At 40.3% G+C, this 25,571-nt stretch overlaps 1 protein-coding gene across 20 annotated transcripts in view; it reads right to left on the bottom strand.

Moving 5' to 3' along the window:
- snap91a (synaptosome associated protein 91a) overlaps positions 1-25,343 on the bottom strand; it is a 226,535-nt gene extending 201,192 nt beyond the window's left edge. For 7 of the 20 annotated variants that reach the window (XM_087981675.1, XM_087981687.1, XM_087981697.1 and 4 more), the window contains exon 1: positions 24,462-24,984. In XM_087981675.1, coding sequence (XP_087837801.1) covers positions 24,462-24,591 — 130 coding nt within the window. In that variant the 5' untranslated portion in view covers positions 24,592-24,984. Of the gene's footprint in view, positions 1-24,461; positions 24,987-25,236 lie in introns of those variants that run through there. The other 13 variants (XM_087981663.1, XM_087981646.1, XM_087981653.1 and 10 more) reach the window with 5 other exon arrangements.
- Between the last annotated feature and the right edge of the window lie 228 nt (positions 25,344-25,571).

Genomic DNA, 25,571 nt, shown 5'->3' with positions numbered 1-25,571 from the left:
ATAGGAAGGAGACCAGAAATACACGCAATATTCCAACAGTGGCCTAACCAATGTCCTGTACAGCCGCAACATGACCTCCCAACTCCTGTACTCAATATTCTGACCAATAAAGGAAAGCATACCAAACACCTTCTTCATTACCCTATCTACCTGTGACTCCACTTTCAAGGAGCACTCCAAGGTCTCTTTGTTCAGCAACACTCCCTCGGACCTTACCATTAAGTGTATAAGTCCTGCTAAGATTTGCTTTCCCAAAATGCAGCACCTTGCATTTATCTGAATTAAACTCCATCTGCCACTTCTCAGCCCATTGGCCCATCTGGTCCAAATCCTGTTGTAATCTGAGGTAACCCTCTTCGCTATCCACTACACCTCCAATTTTGGTGTCATCTACAAACTTAACTGTACCTCTTATGCTCGCATCCAAGTCATTTATGTAAATGACAAAAAGTAGAGGGCCCAGCACCGATCCTTGTGGCATTCCACTGGTCACAGGCCTCCAGTCTGAAAAATAACCCTCCACCACCACCCTCTATCTTCTACCTTTGAGCCAGTTCTATATCCAAATGGCTAGTTCTCCCTGTATTCTGAGAGATCTAACCTTGCTAATCAGTCACCCATGGGGAACCTTATCAAACGCCTTACTGAAGTCCATATAGATCACATCTACTGCTCTGCCCTCATCAATCTTCTTTGTTACTTCTTCAAAAAAACTGAATCAAGTTTGTGAGACATGATTTCCCATGCACAAAGCCATGTTGACTATCCCTAATCAGTCCTTACCTTTCCAAATACATGTACATCCTGTCCCTCAGGATTCCCTCCAACAGATTGCCCACCATGGAGGTCAGGCTCACAGGTCTATAGTTCCCTGGCTTGTCTTTACCACCCTTCTTAAACAGTGGCACCCTGCCAACCTCCAGTCTTCCAGCACCTCACCTGTGACTATCGATAATACAACTATCTCAGCAAGAGGCCCAGCAATCACTTCCCTAGCTTCCCAGAGTTCTCGGGTACACCTGATCAAGTCCTGGGGATTTATCCACCTTTAACCATTTCAAGACATCCAGCTCTTTCTCGTCTGTAATCTGGACATTTTGCAAGATGTCACCATCTATTTCCCTACAGTCTATATCTTCCAGATTGTTTTCCATGGTAAATACTGATGCAAAATATTCATTCAGTATCTCCCCCATTTTCTGCAGTTCCACACAAAGGCCACCTTGCTAATCTTTGCGGAGCCCTACTCTCTCCCTAGTTACCCTTTTGTGATTCTCCTTAATCCTATTTGCCAAAGCTATCTCAAGACCCCTTTTTGCCCTCCTAATGTCTCTCAAGTATACTCCGACTGCCTTTATACTCGAGGATTCACTAAATCTATCCTGTCTATACCCGACATATGCTTCCTTCTTTTCCTTAACCAAATCCTCAATTTCTTTAGTCATCCAGCATTCCCTATATCTACCAGCCTTCCCTTTCATCCTAACAGGAATATACTGTCTCTGGATTCTTGTTATCTTATTTCTGAAGGCTTCCCATTTTCCAGCCATCCCTTGACCTGCAACATCTGCCTCCAATCAGCTTTCAAAAGTTCTTGCCTAATACCGTCAAAATTTGCCTTTGCATAACAAACTACAGCCACTGGTCAACTTCAAAACCTAAAGGTGCGGGGGAAGAGTACAGCAGTTCAGGCAGCATCCAAGGAGCTTCGAAATCGACGTTTCGGGCAAAAGCCCTTCATTCGAAGCTCCTTGGATGCTGCCTGAACTGCTGTGCTCTTCCAGCACCACTAATCCAGAATCTGGTTTCCAGCATTTGCAAGTCATTGTTTTTACCTCTTCAAAACCTAAAGCCCTAGTTTAATGTAGCAGATGATACTTCCTGCAGATGTGTCCACAACTTCGTACATATTGTGCAATATGAACTCTATTCCATCCCCAACTCTAAAATCTATTTGGTATTCTTAAGTATAAACTTACTCAAATTTACTTAAATTAACTCCATTTTCCTTCAGATTATTTCATTAGTCATGAAACTAACACTACCGAAATCCAAGTACCTACTACTTTGTTATAGAGGATTCATATTTCTAGTTTTAAGCTGTTTAAACACATTCCCCAACAGCAGCGTCTTACCAACCAATGCACTTATAGATTCCCTAGGATGTTGCCCTTAGATTTTTGGCCACATTTAGCCTGGTTGCCAAGTAGAGGTGTCTTTGATCCTGGAGGGCACACAAAGGCTGAGCCTTGCCCTTTGTTTATCTGCAGCCAAAGAGGAGGTACTTCTCATTATATTTTGGAGACTGCTGAACCAAACTAACAAACCTGGTGCTTTGGATTCATTTCGAAGGCAATTCAATCTCCGAATTATTAATTCTGTATATTACACATGCTCTCACTTTCTTTTGCCCCAATCAGCAGTAGCAACAATTTCAATCACTTCAGCAAATGCTTGGAAACTTTTTTCATAGACTTCTATATGCTTCTTCATCCCCCTCTCATGAGCTAATTGAACATAAAAGCAGCTTTCATCAAATCTTTACTCATGCACACTAAACTGTCTTTGATTTTTCCTTTTCCTCATCTGCTGTAATCATCCAGAGCTATTATCCTTCTTACTGATCTTCCATACTTCAATCTCCACATCCAAGTTGGAGATTCCCAGTTCCACTGCCATCAAGTGCATGGTGTTTGTTATCAAAACATCCAGTCTTTAATTCACTGAATAAAAATTTAAATCAAACCAAGCACAAAGATAAGGTGATCATTTTTGTTCTTTTTGCTCCCTCACCACTGGCCAGCTGTTTCCTCATGCTTAAGCAAACTATCTGCAGACTCGCCATCCTATTTTTACTCAGCTGTGCTTCAAATGTTAGTATATGCCACAAAGACAGCTTTAATTACACCACTGCAAGGAGTCACTTCTACCTCTACTGCATGTGCCTCAAACCTCTGAATCAAGAGGTATGGCCAAATTTCTAAACATTCCTCCTGCCAGACTCCGATTCTGTCAAGTTTCCTCTATCCTCACTAAACTACAGTAGTCTCCAGTTTCCCATTGAATATCCTTGGTGTCAACTTTGAAAACCTCCGGCCTCAATGTGCACTTTTCACAAAGACTTCCATATAGCAACTTTTCACTAGTTTCAAAAGTCTCTGCAAACTGACATTTTAAAAACAATTTCTCAACAAGGCTCTGCATCAATTCATTACTTCATCTGTTCTGAATATCTTAGGATATATGTGGAAAAAAAAGGGAATCTCTAAAATGTAAGTAATTTACTCACATTTAAAAAAAACATTTCATGTCCCACAAATTCTTTCAAGACAACCCAAATTTGAAATATTTCCTTAAAATGTAAGAGCTGAAAATAGGGACTAGCCTGCTGACCCTTCCAGGCAACGTTTTAATGGTCCTCTAAGCCTTAGGGATTATACAATACAGTACCAGGTCTAATACAAAGCAGAATTGTGCAGATGTGGGAAATTTGAGAAACAGAAGAAGTGCAGCATAAGACAATAATATAGCAAGTAGGTATGCAAGTGATTGGGGTTCCAATTTTTTTTTTTTTAAGAACTCAGAGGGTTAGGAATCATTGGAATTTTCTACCACAGAGCTATGGAGGCTTAGTTTTGAAGTATGTTTAAGATTTCTGATTACCAATGGCATACAGGGTTATGGGACGGAGTTGGTGAAAGGCATCGAAGTGTTCAATCAGCCGTAACTGCACGGAATGGCAGGGCAGATTTGATGGGCTGAATCTGCCTACTCATATTTCTAACTGACTCAATAGATATAATCAAAAGGGGAACAGTTATGTTCAGTGGATGAAAGGAGTTAATAACTTTACTCCAACAAATGTGCATTGGTATCTACCTCATCATCTGGCCTGGATCCAGACTGACGTAGACAGCAGCAAGGAAATGGCTGCCTAATAGATGAATATTGGGAACGAAGATTCATGTTCAGATTTGAAATTAAAATTGGAGTTACTTTGGAGAAGAATGGCTAAAACCCAGTGCAAAGGATCATAATTATGACGATCATATTCTGTGAAGCTGAAGTTTATGATTAATGGAACATGAAGTGGTTACATTTCCACCAAGAAAAAGAAGATATGACCTTGACGTTGTCACTTCTAACTGGAAGCGAGATCAGGTTTTAATTATTCTGAGAGTCAGAGGCTTAACAACTAAATATGGAGGTATTGTTGAAAGTTCCATTAAAATTTGCGATCAAAAGTAATAGAGAGGTCCTATTAAATGTACATTGGGCATGGTCAGCCTTACACAGGAATATAGAATGGAATTTAACAGGCAATGTGCAAGACGGTAACACTTCTACTTGGAGATTCCTAATTCAGTGCTCACCTTGAAATTGCTGGAGTGTGCCAATGCTGAACAGAGACAGATTCATAATATTAACCAGAGTTAAAAGAAACAGCTTTGAAACATATTACAGCAGTTTTTTTAAAAAATGTTCCAAGCAAAACATTTAAGTCCTGTGACCTTCACTGCTCAAATTCAACATTCAGCAGTAACACAGCAAATGGAAGATTCGAAGGTATTGGCAATGCAACACTGCAAATATAGGCAGAAGGCTGAAAATGAAAGGAGAAATCATCAACAGAACAGTGATACCTCTGACAACTATAAAGAGACAAAACTTGGAGAACTATGCTATAAAAGTGAACCCAGAAAGGCCCTGGGATTGTCAACAGGTGTATTAAATGAGACTTGAAATGCCGTAATGCAATGAATTTTCCTCGGCCTGTAATTACAAGACTTTGAAAGTTACACACGACACAGATGCTCAAGAGATGATAAAATTGATCAGCCAAAGGGAAGTGCACTAGTTACAAGAAGTTTCAACGCAGTAACCAGTGTTTTAGTTCCAGCCTTATTAAACTGCACTGTGTTGGGTAACAGATGCACATCCAGTGAACAGAACAGATTGGTTAAAATATTAGCAATTGTTTAAATTTCAAAAAAATGGACTGAAATAAGGTTAAAGGAATTTGAGAGTTTTGCCTGCTTCAGATGCCAAAAAACAAAAATCATTAAAGGAAGTGGTAATTCCCCTTGATATAGCTGGGGCAAACTACTTTTTCTGTGCAGATGTAGTATCAGGTGACTTACTGATCATCATGAAGGAGGCCCAAATGAAATCAGACGTGAAATACAAACAAGGCAATTAAGAAAACCCATGAATTTACAATTTATACATCCAGATCTTCTGTATTCCTTTCACAAGGACCAACTTTTGTAATCAAACAAAAAATTGCTGTTACTGACATCAGAGGATAGCATTTTAAAGGAAGAAGAAAAGGATAGTTATCTGAAAGTTACATTAGTGGGTTTTTCATCAACATTTTATATTACATAGATCTTACAGGTTAAAAATCCTACAAAAGGATACTGGAGTAAGGGATGACTAAATTTGTCCTGTTCACTACTGACCTTTTCTACATGCTTTTAAAGAAAGGATATAATCACAGCAAGGAGACAGTGAGCTGAACATTTCAACTCCCCCTCTCACTTAGCAGAGGACATGCAGGTCCTGGGCCGCCTCCATTGCCACTCCCTCACCACCCGACACCTGGAGGAAGAACGTCTCATCTTCCACCTCGGAACACTTCAACCCCATCAATGTGGGCTTGACCAGTTTCCTCATTTCCCCTCCCCCCAAACTTCCAGCTCAGCACTGCCCTCATGACCTCTCCCACCTGTCAATCTTCCTTCCCACCTCTCTGCTCCAACCTCCTCTTTGACCTATCACCTTTACCCCCATCTCCATCCATCTATTGCACTCTCAACTACCTTCACCCACAACCCCACCCCCCTCCCATTTATCTCTCCACCCCCAAGATTCCCAGCCTCGTTCCTGATTAAGGGCTCTGACCTGAAACAGCGATTTTCCTGCTCCTCGGATGCTGCCTGACCTGCTGTGCTTTTCAAGCAACACAGACTCAACCATAATACAGCAAGTCTCCCATTAGCAAGAGACTTGAACAAAATTTTAACAATGGACTTGGAAGGCATAGGATAAGGGGAAAAGAAATACTTGCGCACTGTGTAAATGTGGCAACTAGGTTTAGTCAGTCCATACTGAAGAGTGAAGGAGTAATAATGAACAGTTACCTGACCTACTGACTGAATTCCCAACTGACTGTTTTGTTGGGAGGGGATGGAGAGAATTTGACCATGCTACATTTAAGAATGTTCAACACTTTTCTCTTGCAATGTGGTAATTAATACAGCAAGCAAAACTTTATTGAGTACGAGTGGTTGGGAAAGCAAAATGAAAACCTGGAAGACCTATCACTTTGTATACTAATATCTGTTTTGACATGGGTAGCCCATAAGTAGAATACATTAGGAGTTTATAGACAAAATCAACTGATTTTTGGGTGAAATACTAAAATTATTTTATTACCAAAGTTATTATCCCCTGGCCTAGGAGGGTATAAGAATTAAGACAGTTAGTGTTTTTTATCCAAGCACTTGGGCTTTCATTAAAGTTGAGGTTTGAGAGAAAATTCAGTTTGTATACATCATGGTGTTGTACAACCAGACATAAATTTTAATCGAGGCATGGTAGATTACAAATGAAAAGGGCAGGAGAGGAGAGTGTAAATGTCAAGTAAAGTTATGATCAATGATGGAAAAGAAAACAGTAATTCAGCAGCATGATAACTAAACTGTTAAGACAAATTCCTCCAGCTTAATTGGCTGATTACAACTTACAGAACATGAACAATTTATGGAAAGTGATGACACACCATGCAGCTCATATACTGAACAACCTCTGTTCTCCAACCATCAATTATCCAAATTTTGAATTTTCCAAACAAGATCAAGGTCCTGTGAAAATGTTACATCAAAGAAATGTTACCGACATTGGCGATCTTGACACCTCCTCCAGTTCCCATTAACAATGGTATCAACCATTTGCAACCCATCATGGAGTGGTATGAAGCAGGCAGTAAGAGCAGTTTAGGGCTGACAGGAGCGACATATATAATAATACAAATAATATTCACCTCGGTTGTTGTGAGCAGTTGTTGCTGGGTAATAGTCGCCAGAACTATGGCGCTTTATTCAAAGGCAACAGTTACTATAACTGAAGCTGCTGCCCGCTCTTGCGCTTGCACACCTTCCCTCCCGCGCTCAGTTTGCGAGCCCTCCAACAGCCGGAAGTGGGCCGTCAGAGTCATCATCACACACAGCACTATGGCTGCACGGTACTCTCTGATCATCTTTTGATTCTCAAACTATTTTTTAAGGAAGCCTTGTGTGTGAATCCTGTCTGGTGTCTGTTTTTTGTTTTGTTGCCTGACATTAATTATCCTGATCTGTGTGCAGCATGGACGTCTCTTTTCTCAACCTTTCCCTGTCCTCTATCTCCACTTTTGCAGCACAATCAGTTATCTGAACAAAATACTCCCTGCCCGTCTCGTTCGGATAATCGAGGTTGTTCTGTACAGAGATGTTGGACAATTAAGAGAACCATATGATGATAAATGGAGAGGCTGCCTGAATATGGACAAACTGATATTGAAATGCAGGACAAGGCTTTTGCCACAGACAAGGAGAAAGTGAGGTCTGCAGATGCTGGAGATCAAAGCTGAAACTTTATTGCTGGAACAGCACAGCAGGTCAGGCAGCATCCATGGATGCTGCCTGGCCTGCTGTGCTGTTCCAGCAATAAAGTTTCAGTTTTGCCACAGACAACAAATGGAAGTTAGCACCAAAGTAACACATATTCCAGAAGGTAAATAAACAAACGTCACCATTATAGGAAGGACTGAGAAAGGCATGGGCAAATACAAACATTTTCTCAATGTGCAAGATGTGGGACACGTGGCAAATTCATTCATTAACAAAACGTGTTAAAAGATGTGGAAGGCCAGAAAACACAGCACGTGTTGAAATTGGATGTGTGAATATGCCCTTGGAAAATATTGCAAACTTGCAAATCTTGTTCCGACGAATAGGAGGTGAAGACCTCCTGTTAGTGGTGGTAGCAGTCTAGAATGAGATAGAAGGGTGAATAGAGGTCTTGTTTTGATAAGAATAAGGACTATGGAACAGGCTTGGAATACCTAAGAATGCCTTATGATAGAGAAGTTATAGTGGTTGTAAACAAATTAAAGGTAAGTTATTAAAGGATGCCAGACAAAAAGAAAACTAGACACCTACAAAGAATTGGTTACGTACACTGAGGTACCAAATAAGCCAGGCCAACAGGCCCAGATTCAAGACCCATCTGCATCTGAGGTATGTCATAACAGGTTAATTTTTCAAAAACCCAAGTTCAGTTAATCGATTACTTTGTCAAAAGAGCGATTTGGTGGTGGATCTTCCAAAAATGTAAAAAAAGAAAAAGGGCTATCAGATGACTCCAACTCCTATCACGGATGGATGCGCACAGAGGAGAAAATTAAAACCTCCTGATAGAATGTTGAAGGCTAAAGCCAGACTAGTGACTTGGGGTTTTGACAGAAAATTTGGACACCAAAGATGTTAACTGGATTCCTCCACTGCTGGAAGAATGATCTTGAAGATCTTCCTGGCCATTTTAGCAGCACACTAACCAACCGACTCCCCAAAGCCTGTCCACCATCTACAAAGGAGTGTGATGAAATGGTCCTTAGCTGATGAGTGCAGCTCCAACAAAATTCAAGAAGCTGATACCATTCATGACAAAGCAGCCCACTTGATTGACATCATATCCACAAATATCCACACTCTTCACCACCAACGCACAGGAGTGCATGCCATCCATCAGATGCACTGCAGATTTCGCCAAAGGATCCAGATTACACCTTCCAAACCCTCAACCACTTCCATTTAGCAGGACATGGGCAGTAAATACATGGGGATACCACCAACTGCAAGCTTCCCTCCAAGCCACTAACCATCCTAACTTGGGAAGGTAAATCACCATTTCTTCAGAGTCGCTAGGGCAAAATTCAAGGAATTCCTTTTCAAAAGGCATTGTGGATCTACTTACTGCAGTAGTTCAAGCTCATGGCCACTTTAAGAGCAACCAGAGATGGGCAATACATGATGGTTCAGCCAGTGATACCCATATCCCACAAGTGAATAACTAAGTATACTCTTGGGAATTCAAGTCAATCAAAACATGACTAGCAGAACTGAAGGATCATCAAACTGAAATATTAATAGTGTTTCACCCCACAGTGCTGCCTGACTTGGAGAATTTCCAGCATTTTATTTTTTTGGATGTAGGTTTGCTCGCTGAGCTGAAAGGTTCACTTTCAGACGTTTCATCACCATACTAGATAACATCTTCAGTGAGCCTCTGGATGAAGCACTGCTCGTGTTTCCTGCTTTCTATTTATATGTTTGGGTTTCCTTGGGTTGACAACATCATTTCCTGTGGTGACATCATTTTCTGTTATTTTTCTCAGGGGGTGGTAAGTGGGATCCATGTCAATGTGCTTTCCATGGCATTCCAACTGGAACTCTATCAACAAACACATTGACTTGGATCCCATTTACCACCCCCTGAGAAAAACAACAGGAAATGACATCACCAAAGGAAACCCCAACATATAAACAGAAAGCAGGAAAAATGAGCAGTGCTTCGTCTGGAGGCTCACTGAAGATGTTACCTAGTAGGGTGATGAAACTTCTGAAAATGAACCTTCCAGCTCAGCGAGCAAACCTACATCCAAAACCTCAACCTGAACTACAAATCTTCTTAAAACTCACTAATTTTATTTTTATTGCTGTACTGAAGGTGCCAGTCAACCAAAGAAATACATTTGTCATGCTGAAAGATATAAATTTACTCATCAGAAGTTACTCAGCTGTCAGCATTGCACAGGTACAGTGACTATTCAAACTATTCAAATGAATTGCTAAAAATTGCATTTCTCCACTGAGTTGACAGTATAAACAGCATTCTCATTGCTTTGTTAATTATTGTCCAAGATCACAGTTGAGTACTGATGCCCACAACCTTTCTGATCTCCTCTAACAGAATTAAAAATGCCCTACCTTTCAACATATACTGATCATTTTAAAGTTATCTTAAAAATGCCAAAACTTATCTGACTCAGAGACCAGATAGGTTGGTAGCTCTGATCTGCAAGGTCAAAAATTTTAAAAGATATAATTTTATATATTTATTGTTGCAGTTAGTTTGCAATATACAGTACGTATTAACTTGGGAGAATGGCCACCATAGCAAATGCAAATTTTTATCTTCACAACAATCTCATTGCTTGAAGTAGTTAGTCACTGGAGTGAGACAGACAGACATGTACAAAATGTTACTTAAAAACAACATTTACAAGAAAGCTCCCACTGAATAACTAAATGTTCCAGACATGCATGCAAGAACTACTTTGCTACACATTCAAAGCCTTTTATCACATTGATAAGTGAGCGACATCCATAAAATCCTGTATTTGCAGAACTTTCGCTTATTCCCTCAATTAGTCAAAAAAGCGTTGAAGCTAGGGAAGTTCACACTTTCCTTGTATTTATAGGCCACTTAGATACACTTCTAAAACATATAGACCCCAATTTAAAGCCACAGTTCTTATTACAATACACAGATTTTAAAGATTAAGTGTTTGGATTTAGCACTTATCCACCAGCGAAACAACATTAAGCAGAATTAAACTAGCTTTTAAAGAAACATCAGGATAATCAAAGCAAGTTGCCAGAGCTGTGGAAGCTCATCATGCGACTTTTAGTCAAAGCATAGTCAGAGAATGTATTACAGCAGAGAAAGAGGCCCTTTGACCCATCACAAACCCACAAGCCAAACACTTTTTTATTCCTGCCCATTTCCTCGCACTAGGTCCATAGCCACATTTCAAGTTATGCTATCTAAATACTTCACAAAAGCTGTAAAGGTTCATGCCTCTTCCACCCTTTCAAACAGTTAGTTCCAGATATCCACCACCCTGGGGGAAGACAATGCTCCTTAAACTCCATTCCCAAACATCCTGCCCCTGACACTAAATCCATGAGCTCATCTTACTGACCCCTCTCTAGTGTGGCACCCAGATTGACAGACAGTATTCCAGCTGTCACCCATTCATCTTCATCAACACCTCACAGTTCCTCTATACTATGCCACGACTCCTAAAAGCAAGTTTCCAATGATCATTCTTAACCTCTAAACACCTCTCTTGTTGCCTTGTAAGACCTATATACATGCAGACCAAAGTTTTGCTGATTGTCAGTACTACTGAGGGTCCTTTCGTACTTTTTAAGATTAAATGCTACCATTGCTCTGCTCATCTACCCAGCCTGTTCATATCCTCCTAAAGCTGTCATTCTCACAATTTACCACACTAATCTTGGTGTGATCTGTATATTGAATAATAAAAGACCCTATGCAATCTTCAGGGTCACTTGACATGAAATATCAACTCTGCTTTCTCTTCACCGATGCTGCAGACCTGCAGAGTTTCTACAGCAATATCTGTTTTTGTCCCAAAAGATCTTACCTTCTTAACAACTCTCGCACGCAACAGCTTGACAAAAGCCTTACTAAAGCTCATGTAGACAACATCAACAGTATGATCTTCATTGCCACAGCTTATGTTCTCAAAAGAACTTAAATTTGTCATACATGTTCATCCTCTAATAAAGCTACACTGACCATCCTCAATTCATCCTTTGAATTCTTAAATCTATAGAGAAACAATCTAGATCACAAATCAAGGATTCTGCTACTAAACCAGTTATTCTTTTATTTAGGAAAATCCAAACTGATTTGTGAAACCAATTTAACCAAAATTGTTTTAGTTGCGCTGAACATGGCATCAGTGATGCAGAATAAGGTCAGGTCACAGCTAAAAGTTTTACCTCAAGAACAGGTCTTCTCCAATTCCAAAAACGCAAATCAATATACAGTGAAATCTCGATTATCCGACGGTAATGGGAGGGGAGTATTTTGTTCGCTTAATCAAATGCCGGATAACATATTTAGCTACACATCGGGACCTCGCGATCTTGTTCGGATTATCTGAAATTCAGTTAATCGAATGCCAGATAATCAAGGTTCCTCTGTATCTATAATGTTTAACATTATATGTCCTGTGCTAGAGGGTACAGAAAATTAATTATGATTGAGTACAAGAGTAGTTAATCCACTCAGATTCAATTCCAGATTTTCCTTCAATATATTAGATCAGGATCTTTCAGTGTACGAAAGCTTCTATACAGCTGACTTACTACCACTTAAAATTTCTCATCCACTTACATCATCCAATATACTCAAGGTTTTTTAAACCTCTAATACTTTTAAGTTGGCAAAGTTGATCTCATGGACATGGGGGAGCTTCCTGAAACAAAAAAAAACGAAATTGCTGGAGAATCTTAAATTCAGGAACTGAAGCAGATCTGAAGAAAGGTTATTGGAGTCTAAATGTTAACTCTATTTTCTCTCCACAGATGATGCCAGACATGCCGAATCTCTCCAGCAGTTTCTGTTTTTGTTTTGCATCTTCAGGATCTACAGTTTTTTTTTAATTTTAGTGAGGAACTTTGTGCTTGTGCACAGAGGGCAAGCAATAAGATATGGGACAGCTTAAAAAATCTCTTACCTAGGCCTTATCCGGAGTAAAACAGCCAATGTGTGTTCTTAAGTTTGTAAAAGCTTTGTTCCCATTGTGACAAAGATGATAATAATTAGGAGATGGAACCAAAAGCTTGGTCTTTGAGGTAAACTTTAACTAACATTTTAAAAGAAATGCAGGGAACTGGAAAAGTAGCAGGATTAAGTCATTTAAACCCCAGGGACATAAAGGGAAGGGGGATGGGCTACTGCACTGCAAAAATGTTAGAAATAAGATTCACTAAGACTTAAACACAAGATTTTCAAAGTGATACATTGATCACCAGGGGTCAGTGTTGGTCGGTGATAATGAAGATGGAATAGGATTAGTTGAAGGTTACAGAGAATTGAGCATGTAAGGCTCGCTAATAAAGTCTGAATCAAATTTTGAAGTGTACAATAGCAGTTGGGTTGAGATAGGGGTCAATACAGAGGCAGGAATTCAGGCAGCATCCGACGAGCAGCAAAATCGATGTTTCGGGCAAAAGCCTTATTCCTGATGAAGGGCTTTTGCCCGAAACGTCGATTTTGCTGCTCGTCGGGTGCTGCCTGAATTGCTGTGCTCTTCCAGCACCACTGATCCAGAATCTGGTTTCCAGCATCTGCAGTCATTGTTTTTACCTCAATACAGAGGCAGGCCAACTTAGTTACAAAGGGAATTAAGATTTAATCTCAGACAACACAATTTCTATCATCATTGTACTGAAGTGCCAGCGAGATTGCATTCAAGGAGGTGGTAGAATAGTGGTATTGTCACTAGACTAGTAATTCAAGCGAACGTTCTGGTAGCATGTTTAAATCAGTGACAGATAGTGAAATTTTAATTAAATAAAACATTTGGAATTTAAAAAGCTAGTCTAGATGCAACTATGTAACCATTGTTAATTGCTGTTAAAAATCCTATCTGGTAAATTACTGTCCTGCAGGAAAGGAAATCTGTCGTCTTCACCTGGTCTAGCCTACATGTGATCTAGACTCACAGCAATGTGGTTGACTTTGAAAAGGCCTAAAAAAATGCAATCTCTAAGGACAATTAGGAATGAGCAATAATTGCCAATCTTATCAATGATGCTTACATTCCACCAAAAATATATTTTGAAGAAATCATAGAACAGAACTTAGCACTGTTGCATCTTAATCAAATGATGATTAAGCAAAAGCCGACATTGAGCAAAAGCCGACAAGCCATTAATAGAGATACACCAAATATATTTGTCACCTTTAAGTGGGACCAAGTTGAATATGTCAAATAAAAGTAGGCCACTCAGCCCTTCAAACCTACTCCGCTGATTTGATTATCCCACATTTCCCCTACCCTTGATAACCTTTCAGCCCCAGCTCATAAAGAACATATCTACAACTGCCTTAAAAATATGCAAATACTCTGCTTCCACCACCTCTTCAGGAATAGAGTTCCAAATCTTAAGATCTTCAGAAAAATATCTTAAATGGGTGATCTCTAGTTCTAAATTTTCCCACAAAAGGAAATATATTTTACATATCCAACCTGTCAGGACCTCCCAGGATTTTGTATGTTTCAGTCAAGTCCCTCTCCTTCTTCCAAACTCCAATAGATAGAAGTAGTGAGATCCTGGAGATCAGAGTTGAGGGTGTGTTGCTGGAAAGGCACAGATCAGGCTGTGAGCCTCATTCCTGATGAAGAACTCCGGCCTGAAAGATCGATTTTCCTGCTCCTCGGATGCTGCCTGACCTGCTGTGCTTTTCCAGCAACACACAACTTCAATAGGTAGAAGCCTAGCGTGGCAAACCTTTCCATAAGGCATTCTCCTAAATGAAGACATTAGTCTAGTAAACTTTCCTGGAATCATTTTCAAAATACTTTCATCCTTCCTTAAGTAATGAGACCAATACTGAGAACAGTAAAATTGTTAATGACAAAGATTATTTCACTGCTGGTGCAGGGTAAGAAAATGGATTGGGAGGAGATTCAGACAGAGAGACGTGGCAAAAACAGCTTCAACCTGAGAAAAGACAATAAAATGAAGAGATTCAACAGAGAAGGTCAGGTTGAAGGTGTAGAGCTAGTTAGAAAGAAGTCATATCAAGAGGCCATTTTTATTCCTTGAACATGCCTAAGCAGTCACAACAGAGGAAACTGTCATAGATGGGGCAAAGATTAGAGGATCAATGCAGAGCTCAGTGACAGGTGTGGGAGAAAGGGGCTTTGATTCAAGGGAGTCTGGCACCTGTGGATCTGGATCATTGAAACAGCTTTCATCCGAATCAAGGTGAGGCCTATATCCTGACAAACTGTATAAAGAGGGCTATAGAGATGTCTTTAAACTAAACAGCAAATGGAGGAGTTGTTTTTGGAGGGGGGGGGGGGGCTATGTATGAATTCACTGAGGGAAGATTTGGAAATGCAAAGAAGAGGGATAAGACAATAAAGCAAAGTAGTGATGAAATTAATGATAACCAGTGTGTGACAGAAAGGATCAGAGAATACAGACACACACTGGCAAGGGCAGGTCATGAAGAATCTTAAACAACTGGAATTAAAAGCTCTTTATTGGAGTCGATAGTGCATTCATAACCTGGTGAATAAATTGACAGCATAAATAGCAATAAATGAGTATGATTTAATGGCCATATAGTGACATAGCTGCAGAGTGACCATCTTTTATCGTAGCAGAGGGTGAGAACTTTGGATTTGAAAGTAATGTCTTAAACTTAAACAAAGGCAAATACAAGTATGAGGTCAAGGAAAAATAGAAAAGCAGACAGTATTATGGAGAGTGCCTGAACGATGTTACAGTACAGAAAGTTCTGACTGATCTTGTTCATGAAGTCACCAAAACTCATCGTTTAGATGCTGCAAGTAATTTGAAAGGAAAATTAAAGGTTTCCTTTGCGAGAGACATAGGGTATAAAAGTAGTGAAATCATGCTCCAACTACAGGGCATTCATGAGAAAACACCTGCAGTACAAGGTAGTCCACTCTAAGAGGGACATAACTGTACTGTAAATAGGGCAGGGAAAGTGTACTAGACTTGTTCCCTGGAATGAAGGGTTTGTTTACATGGAAAGATTGAGCAGGTTGAACCCACACTCCCTGGAGTTTAGAAGGAGAGGTGATCTTATTAAAACTCAGTGAGTGAATGTGCGTGCGCATGTGGGGCCATGTAATGTAGATACTGGGAGAATCTATTCTCATATGGGAATTTAGAACTCGAGGCACAGTTTAAAAGCAAGAACTCGCCTCTTCATCTCTGGAAGAGATTGGAATTTTTCTCTTAGTGTCATTAGTTTTTGGAATTTTCTTCCACAGAGCAGCAGAGACTAGGTCATTGAATACATTCAAGCTGGTGTTAAACAGAATTTCAATTTACAGACTTGGTTCTGGGGAAGCAGGAAAGTGGAGTTAAGACTTAATCAGATCATTCATAATGTAGACTCAGTGGGGTGCGTGGCCTACTCCTGCTTTTATAACAGTGCAGCTAACATGGGTGCCAGGTCATGAATCTCAAGAACTGGGTCAGCTGGGGAAAAAAAAAGATAAATACAGGCTCAAGACTAGAGTTAGGTGTTCCTTGTTGGACGATGAGGAAAGTTTAACAGATTCTCTCTACCTTAGCAACAAAATTGCATGTAAGAGTTCAAGTTGAAGAAACAAGGGAATCAGACTGAGGTGATTGGTAGAAAAGGGTTAGGCCTCACTTTTGTCACCTGGATAATCCTAGAGAAATAGGTGTTTTTTGCTAGAAGATTAAGGTCCTTTACAGCTTGATATGTCCCAACCAGAATACTGAGAACAGTGTGCCAGTTCATGAATTGAAATGTAGCAAGTACCCAGAATTTGTTGGTACTTCAGAAGAGATCAGATACAGAAGAGAGATGAAATTCAACATGCTACATTAAATCTCTTGTAATTATTAGTTCTTCTCATGTGAAAGTGTCATCAAATTCTAATATTAAAGTGGACAAATGTCTCAAGAATCTGAGTAGCATCAAAACCCAAAAATATAAAAGTAATCACTTAATTCAGTTCTTCCATCCATTATTTTCCATTAAATCTTGGTACAATGATGTCCATTTATCACACCACAAAAGTTGTGTCAATTTAGTTTCCTGTTCTTCCAAAATAAATTACTGCTCCTATAAATGCAAAAATCATTCAAACAATTAATGATTTGCAGATCGAAGTGCACACAGTACAAAATGCAAAAATTGTGATGTGTGCAAGTCTGTGGCCAAGTTACGGCATAATACACAACAGATGAGATACAAAAAAATCTAAATGACATTTCACAAATTGAGGAATACGGGTCGTTCTGCTATAATGTATGTTTCATTTACACGAGTTTTCTGCAATGTAATTGACGAATTGGGGGACACTATTTCTAAAGTACAAACTTTTAAAATGTGTTGGTTGTAACACAACCCTTGACAACACTAAGTGCTGTTTCTAAAGTGTGATTCTTCTATAATTTGAGGTTGCACATGAATGCAACCATCACATTATAGAAGAACTACCTGTAACATTGCAATAATTAAAAACAGGAAAGAGTTAAAGATGGGCATATTTCTGCAAAACAAAGTTAAAGTTCATTCTGGAAAATCAAGTTGGATACAGAACTGGCTTGAAGGCAGAAGTCAGAAGATAGTGGTGGAGGGTTAGTTTTCAGACTGGATGCCTGTGACCAGGGGTGTGCCACAAGGATCACTGATGGGTCCACTGATTTATATTAATAGTTTGGATGTGAAAATAGGAAGTAAAGTTAGTAGATTTGGAGATGACACCAAAATTGGAGGTGTAGTGGACAGCAAAGAAAGTTATCTCCGAGTACAATGGGATCTTGATCAGATGGGCCAATGGAGTTTAATTTAAAGGTGTTGCATTTTCGCAAATAAAAATCAGAGCACAACTTATACACTTAATGGTAAGAACCTGGGAGTGTTGCTGAACAAAGAGACCTTGGAGTGCATGGTCATATTTCTTTGAAAGTGAAGTCGGGGATAGATAGGATAGTGAAGGAGGCGTTTGGTATGCCTGCCTTTATTGGTCAGTGCATTGAGTACGGGAGTTAGGAAGATGTTTTGCAGCTGTTCACGACTTTGGTTAGCCCTCTGCATGCAATACTGATATAGGAAATATGTTGTGAAAGTTGAAAGGGTTCAGAAAAGATTTACAAGGATTTTGCCAAGGCTAGAGGGTTTGAGTATAGAGAGAGGCTGAACAGACCGAGGCTATTTTCCCTGGACCGTCACAGGCTGAGGGGTGGCGTTTTAGAGACTTACAAAATCATGAGGGACAGGGATAAGCTGAAAAGATAAGATCTTTTCTCTAGGGTGAGGGAGTCCAAAACTAGAGGGCACAGCTTTAAGGTGATATCGGGAAGATTTAAAAGGGATCTAAGGGACAACTTTTTCCACGCAGAGGGTGGTGCATGTATGGAACCAGCTGCCAGAGGAAGTGGTGAAGGCTGGTACATGAACAAAAATTAAAAACATATCTGGATGGGCATATGAATAGGAAGGGTTTAAGAGGAAAATGGGCAAATGGGAGTAGATTAATTTAGGATATCTGGTCGGCATGGATGGGTTGGACCGAAGGGTCTTTTCCATCTATACAACTCCATGGTTCTAAGTTACTGGTAGGTGTGATGAAATGATAGTACAAGTGAAAAGGAAGTGCTAACAGAAAACTATAAATGATGTTTTTAAAAAAGGCAAATTAGAATCTAATCTTTAAGTATTGTAGGAGGAATTATAACAAATTTTAATCAGCTGATTTTTCAAATTATTTGGGAAGAGGGGGAGAACATGGTGTTTCCACACAAGCATGCACACTGTTAATGTGTAATCTAAGTGTACATGTGGTGTTACCAACAGGGTCTATCAAGGAGGTGGCCTGATAAGCTTGGCATCCAGTCCGGTGGGGTGGGGTGGGATGCGGTGCGGTGCAGTTGAGAGGAGGCCAGGACGCCTTCACAACAAACAAAGATGGTGGCCTAGATGGGGAACACAAGGAGATAGTCAGGCAGGCACTAGGATCCGGCAAGCGTAAAGTCAAATATTTCCTGATCCAGCAGTCCTTCAATTGGATTTAGCTAGGAAAATCTAGTGGGCCATGATTAACTTTCAACAGTGAAAATAGACAAATAGTTTAATTTAAAATTGCCAACTGCACTCAAGTGGCAGGGCAATCCAATCCACCTTTTTGGATGTGGGACAGCAGAGGGAAAAAAAAAAGAAAAATAAGCAGTATTGAAATTTTGAAAGTGCAACACTGTGTTTATCAATTCAGTATAAGGTTTTAAATTTCAAAATCAGGTGAGACACAGTGATGAGCATCCCTAATTCTTATCTGAAGTAGTTCAAAGGTAATGTATTAATCTACTAACCATAAAGTTTAGAAATAGCTTATAATTTGATACATATTTGCTTTATAATTTGTCAGATTTTTCAGCATTTGTCCCAAAATGGAGGAGAAAAACGTGACTTTTCACAACTATATAGAAGAATGCCACATAAACCATTCAAACTTCTAACACCAGCTGGACCATTTCCTTTTCCACTTCAAATATGACTTGAATTATGAGTATTCTCCTACACACACATGCCAAATCTGATCCAATTTCGAAGTACTGCATTCCATGCCAATGAAGCCAAATAACTGTCTAAAATATCTATAGTTTTGTCTGCATCTAATAACATCTTACACCAGTGCTTGCCGATTCTCTCTCTCTCTTGTACACAATCTCCTTTTAATGCTCAGACTTCAGATGACCTCCAGAGTCAAACATTTAGGTACGGAGTTGTTGAGCAGAATAGGCAGGCAGATGGCTAGGAAGAATAAGCTGCTGAGCATGAGACAAGTTTAGTCCGGTTGGAAATACTAAAATTTAAAATGCAGCAATATTATACTAAAAATAGAAACAATGCATCAATTTTGGCACTTAACATATTTATAGCATAATTTTGGCAACAACTTTATTCTAAACCAAACTTCCAAAATAAATTCAGATAATCCACTCCCAGACTTCTGATATCACACTGTATTAAAAAATTGGCTTACAGGAAACAGCACAATACTTAGTAATTTGACCTAATTTGGTTGCATGTTTTTAAACTAGTACTCAAAAGGAAAAACAAGATTTAAAAAGAAAAAAATTGCTCTATGGTTTGCACTCAAAACTCTGACATATACTGCAATGTTTGATGATCTGCAAGTGCAGAATATGTTTGAAGCTTGCAACATTACTATAAGATGCTATCACAGAATGGGCTGAAATTTAAATATGCAGAGGCACACAAGTTTGGAAGAAGATGGAGGTGTAAATAAAATTAGGGCTTCTCCTACTAACAGCTTTTCCTACTCTGCTTCAGACATTAAACCACTTTCAGCATCAAATCCACAAGCATGGGGTTATAATTCTCATGCTGATGCTACAAGCAACTTCCATCTACGCCTATTTGATTTCATTGAGGAGGTTCGCTTTCCAGTCAGTAAGAAAATCATCTCTTGCTGGTCCTTACAGCCTTCAGTCAATAGGACTCCGGCCTGAAACATTGGTTTTCCTGCTCCTCAGATGCTGCCTGACCTGCTGTGTTTTTCCAGTAACACACACAACTCTGATCTCCAGTATTTGCAGACCTGACCGTCTCATAACCCTTGAAAGCCCAGATTCGACTGTGCCATTTCCCGCCAATTCTCCCAACTCCAAAAATCTGTCCAATCGGACATGGGTACCAGAGTTTAACAGTTGCATTCCTGGACTAAGTCAGACGTCTAATCATGCTCAGAGAAGTTCAAATCCCAGCTCAGAAATAAAATGAATTTACATTAATTTAATGGTTAGTGTCAGCCAAACTACTGGTTTATTAGTGGTTTAACAACAGTTTAGGAAAAGAAGTTTGCCTTCCTTATCTGATTTTAACTGCTCTTTAAAATGGTCTGAGCAAGGCCACAGTTGTATCAAAACTAAAAAAACATCGAAAAACAATATAGATAATGTGGCATCGACCCAAGCATTCAGACATAACAAAATCACAATCAGGCAACACAACCCTGCAAATTCTCATCAACATCAGCAGAATGTTTTCCAAAATTAAGAGCTTTTCCTTGGATTAGTCAAGCAAAATCTGAGTTTAATTCTCAGCATCATACTTTTCAGCAAACATTCCAGGCTCCTTCACTAACCCTGGATACGTCCTGTCCTATTGATGGCATTACAGCTCTTTGATCCTGGGAATCTTGATCATTGCATCCAGAGTCAATAAAATCATATGGCATCGGGTCAAACAAACATTAGCATGGAAACCTAACTGTCACCTACTGCTCCCTCATCTGATGGATCAGTACTCCTCTGGTTACTACTTATTTGGAAGAAGCGCTAAGGGTAGCGAGCGCACACCCGAGTGAAGAGCTTACCCACACATTGCAAGAGAAAGCCTACTTGAACTTAGTCACACTAGGCTCAGCTGTCACACACAATCGCAAAACGTAATCACTGAATAGTGCACTGAGAGTCAAAAGTCCTATCTTTGCACAGAGATCTCACATGATGTTGGAGTGCTATCACTATGTGATAACTGAGAATAGATTTTGCAGCTCAAGATTAGGTACCTAGGCTTGAGCCATCAGCAGAATGAAGTTTCACCAAGGTACGTCAGAGTCAGAATCATACAGCACCTAAACAGACCATTCAGTTCAACCCGTCCATGCCAAACAGGTAGTCCAAAAGCAACTAGTGCATTTACCTTTGTTTGGTCCATATCCCTCTAAACCTTTCCTATTCATGTCTTTTAGACATTGCAATTGTATAAGCCTCGACTACTTTCTCTGTGAGGTCATTCCATACACATACTACCCTGTTTGAGAAAGTTGCCTCTCAGATCCCTTTTAAATCTTTCCCCCTCACCTTAAATCTATGCCCTCTAGATTTGGTCACACCTATCCTTGGAAAAAGACCTTGGTTATTCATCTCATCTATGCCCCTCATGATTTTATTATCCATAAGGTTCCAACCTATCCAGCCTCTCCTTATAACCCAACCACTCCAGTCCCAGCAACATCCTTGTAAATTTCTTTCGCACCCTTTCTAGCTTAACAACATTCTTCCTATAGCAAGATGACCAGAATTGTATGCAGTATTCTGAAAGTGGCCAATGTCCCAACCCCTATAATCAATGCTCTGGCCAATGAAGGCAAGCATGCCAAACACCTTCACCACCATGTCTACATGTGACAACACTTTCAAGGAACTATGAACTTGCACCCCTCTTTTCTACCTTGTGAAGTGATACTAATATTATGCAGATCAGATGCTATTTCACAACTAGGTATCAACACCTGCAATTTAAAATATAAAAACAAGCAACATATGTATTTCTGAAATTTAAATTTTAGTAATTCTGTGACATGGCTCTGCAATTCATTTTCATGCATCAATATCTTTATAGATTATGCACTACTTTCTGAAGCCATTGTTAAAGTATTCTAAAAATTGATCCAGAGTAACCATATCATTTCACACACCACTCACCTTTTCTGCATTGCTGAGGACACTGCTGAAATCTGAGCATCCCACTGAGCTTCTCTTTTACATAAAGGATGCATGAGACACACTATATTCAAGATGCTGGAAGCCTAGCTAAGTATTTGAATACCTCCAGTTTGACTGATCATTGTAAAATGATTTTACTGGCACCATATACAAACTACAGGTTCCAATTTGTTAACGAGCTGTAAATATGTAGAAAGTGAATAGACATTTTCAGATGCAAAATTTATAGTTTAGTATTCAAAAAATTCTATATTGTACTCCATTTGTTCAGTAGATATGTACACCTCCCTGTGCATAACTAAATCATAAAGATCAATGAGGTTCCATATTCAATGTCAACCATGGTGACATCCAACTCAGGTATTTCAATTACAGTCAACACCAATGAGGTAAGCAAAGTTTTAAAAAAAGTAAATCAAGTGTGAATAGGAAAGGTTTGGAGGGATATGGGTCAAATGCAGACCAATGGGACTAGTTTAGTTTGGAACATGGTCGGCACAGACCAGTTGGACCTAAGGGTCTGTTTTCGCGCTGTATGATTCTGTAACTCTAAGTGTTCCCCATCACTACTGAAAGTGATCCAAGTATCACCACATTAGTTAATGGCAAGAATATGCTGTGCTCCAAATATTGTCACCTTTCTCCACATGGTCATATGCCTGCTCACACTTCCTTTTCAAGTTCAACTGATGTGCAGCCAAGAGACCAGTTAATTGCCCTTAAAATCACTCAATAAACCAGAGTTGTAACCTTTCTGTACAATTTTGCGCAAGCTCTGCAGTATTGCTAAAAATGCTGACTCTTGTTTGCTTTTAAAAAATGATAAAAATATGCCAACTTATCTGGACGCTTTAAAAGAAACTGACTCAGTTATTTAATAAAGTGATTTTTACAGAACTTTCAAATATTCTTAAAATTTGCAATTTGTCAGCAACATGTCGAGATGGGGGATAATCAACTAGAAAATTAATCACAATTCACCACTGCTTTACGACTCTTATCAGCACTGCATCTCAATGAAATTACCCATGTGGCATTGATTTGAAATGATAACCAAGGTCATACTGCTGTTAATTTCTGAAATGAAAATGTAAATTATGCTACGGGTGTTATTTGGATACTTTTAAATTTAAGTTTCATTAAAAGGTATGCTATCAAATTGTCATTTCAATCTCATTTTACGATCTCCTCTGCTCAAACCTAACTGCTGACTTGTCTAATGCAGCGTTTACGAATAACAATACCTCATCATCAGCAGTATAAAACACCTTGGAACTAGACACTATTTTGAATAATATTTGTACGTTATTAATCAGAATAATCCAACTACGCTAATCTTAGATCCAAAAAAAAACAGTGCTTAAACAGCAACATCCAGAGGGATTAGCAATACGGAAAGGAATGGGGGCAGGGCAAGAAGAATCACCGCCACATCAGAAGCATCGATGCTCTCAGTAAACTGCACCATTCCGACCTAACCCTCTAGCTGCAATTTTTTTTAAAAAATCATTTTGAATCCGCCCCTCCCCCTCAGAAAACTGCTGATGTGTTCGAAACACGTATATGGCCCACCATACAGCAACCCGTGTTAAATCGTAATTATAAATTCTGTCAGTGCTATGAAAAATTTCAGCCCATCGAAATCTGCGTTTCCTATACCAGTTCACTTCGTAAGCGAATAAACTGCAGTATCACAACCAAATCCTGTTTTATTATACATGACAAACACTGCAACATCCCATCATTTGTTCGGCGCATCAAATTCAGTAGAGCGCATTTTTATTTGCGACGTTTAAAAAATTTAACGACCAGATGTCCTCAGCAATTCTACTAGTAAAATATTTATTATAGTTCTGGCACTGGCGCTATATTACTGCCACCGTTACCTCTCGGCTCCAGAACTATGAACACAGCCCACTTTTTTTGTGCAAGCTCGGACTCCATTACAACGAACATAAATACCAGTGATGGAGAAAAGCAAATAAAACACAGGAGCCAGGAATATCAGCAAAAAAAAAATGCCTGGGAATAAACGGAAGCGCCAGCAAATAGTTTTTAAAAAGAGATTGGGAGTGAGAACAAACTGGCAGCGCACATGCAAGTCAATTTTTTTCTTAAACGCAAAACATCGAGAATACACACCGTTGCAAATATTGGGAAATTGTAATAAGGAAATAAAAGGGCATTGAATTTAGACATTGCAATGCCAAGCTCTGAGGTCGTTTTATGTCCGATATAGTGAAGGGTAAGGGTTGGGGGGTGGAAGAGAGAGAGAAGAGGGGCTGTAATTATATGAAGGTGGGGGTAAACAAAGTCTCTTACAGTCCAGGTGCTTCTTCTTGGGTCCCATCACCTCATGGGTGGTCGCCTTGCAGACAGCCCTGGCCACGGCCGAGCCAGTCACACTGTACTGAGCCGCGGCGATCCGGTCCGTGATCGTCTGGCCCGACATTTTCTCGCTTTAATCTTCCTCCTCCTCCTCCTCCTTCTTCCTCGTTTTCCCCCTTCCTCACTTTGCAAGTGAATAATTGATGTCCGAGAGAGAGAGAGAAAAAAAGAAAGGCCGGGGAGGGCGAGGGAGACAGAAAGAGAGAGAGAGACGAAGATGTCAATGAACCCGAAGTACGGTATACCAGAGGTGGGTGAAATAAAATGAGAGGGTAGGACGGGGCGGGGGAAAAGTGAGAAAAAAAAGAGAGAAACGAGGAGCCGCTAGTCAGAGAAGGAGAGGCTCACACCTGGGGAGCCGGGGGGAGGGGAGCGGGAGGAGGAGGAGACCAGGCCCCGGGCCCGGCCCCGCTCCAGACCCAAAGGGAGGGAGGTAAAGGCGGAGAGAGAGAGGGGGAGGGATGGAGGGGGTAAAGGCGGAGGGAGGGAGGGATGGAGGGGGTAAAGGCGGAGAGAGAGAGGGAGGGATGGAGGGGGTAAAGGCGGAGAGAGGGAGGGGGTAAAGGCGGGGGTCACACAAACAGTCCTCCCGATGAAGGGGGGGGGGGTGTGGGAGCAGTTCTCCCCGTCTCCCGGTGGGGGGTGGGAGTAACCGGGCCTTCCCTCCTCTAACGGACCCACCTCCCTCCCTCCCGCTGTTATCCCTTACCCCCCACCCCCGGCCCTCGCCGCCGCTGACACCGCTCTCACTCCCAGTCCGGGCCGGGATCTTTTCTTTTTGATCATAAAATGGCGATTGATTCAAGGGATTTAATCGGATTTTTCCTCCTCTCTCTCTTTAACTCACTCACTCCCTCCCTCCCCTCCTCCTCCTCCTCTTCTCCATTGACACGTCACTATCACCCCTGCCCCGCCCCACCCCATCATTTAAAGGGGAGGGTCCCCCGTCTCCCCCCAGTCCCCAGTCAGCTCCTGCGTGTCTGCCGACACAAATTACACCTGTCCGGAGGGATGGAGGGGGGAATGTGGAGGATGCCACCTCAA

The sequence above is a fragment of the Chiloscyllium plagiosum genome, unplaced genomic scaffold, assembly GCF_037043375.1.
Source record: "Chiloscyllium plagiosum isolate Xiang-an unplaced genomic scaffold, Cpla_swu_hap1 HiC_scaffold_3, whole genome shotgun sequence".
Taxonomy (NCBI): domain Eukaryota; kingdom Metazoa; phylum Chordata; class Chondrichthyes; order Orectolobiformes; family Hemiscylliidae; genus Chiloscyllium; species Chiloscyllium plagiosum.
This window is presented reverse-complemented; position numbering and strand designations above follow the sequence as displayed.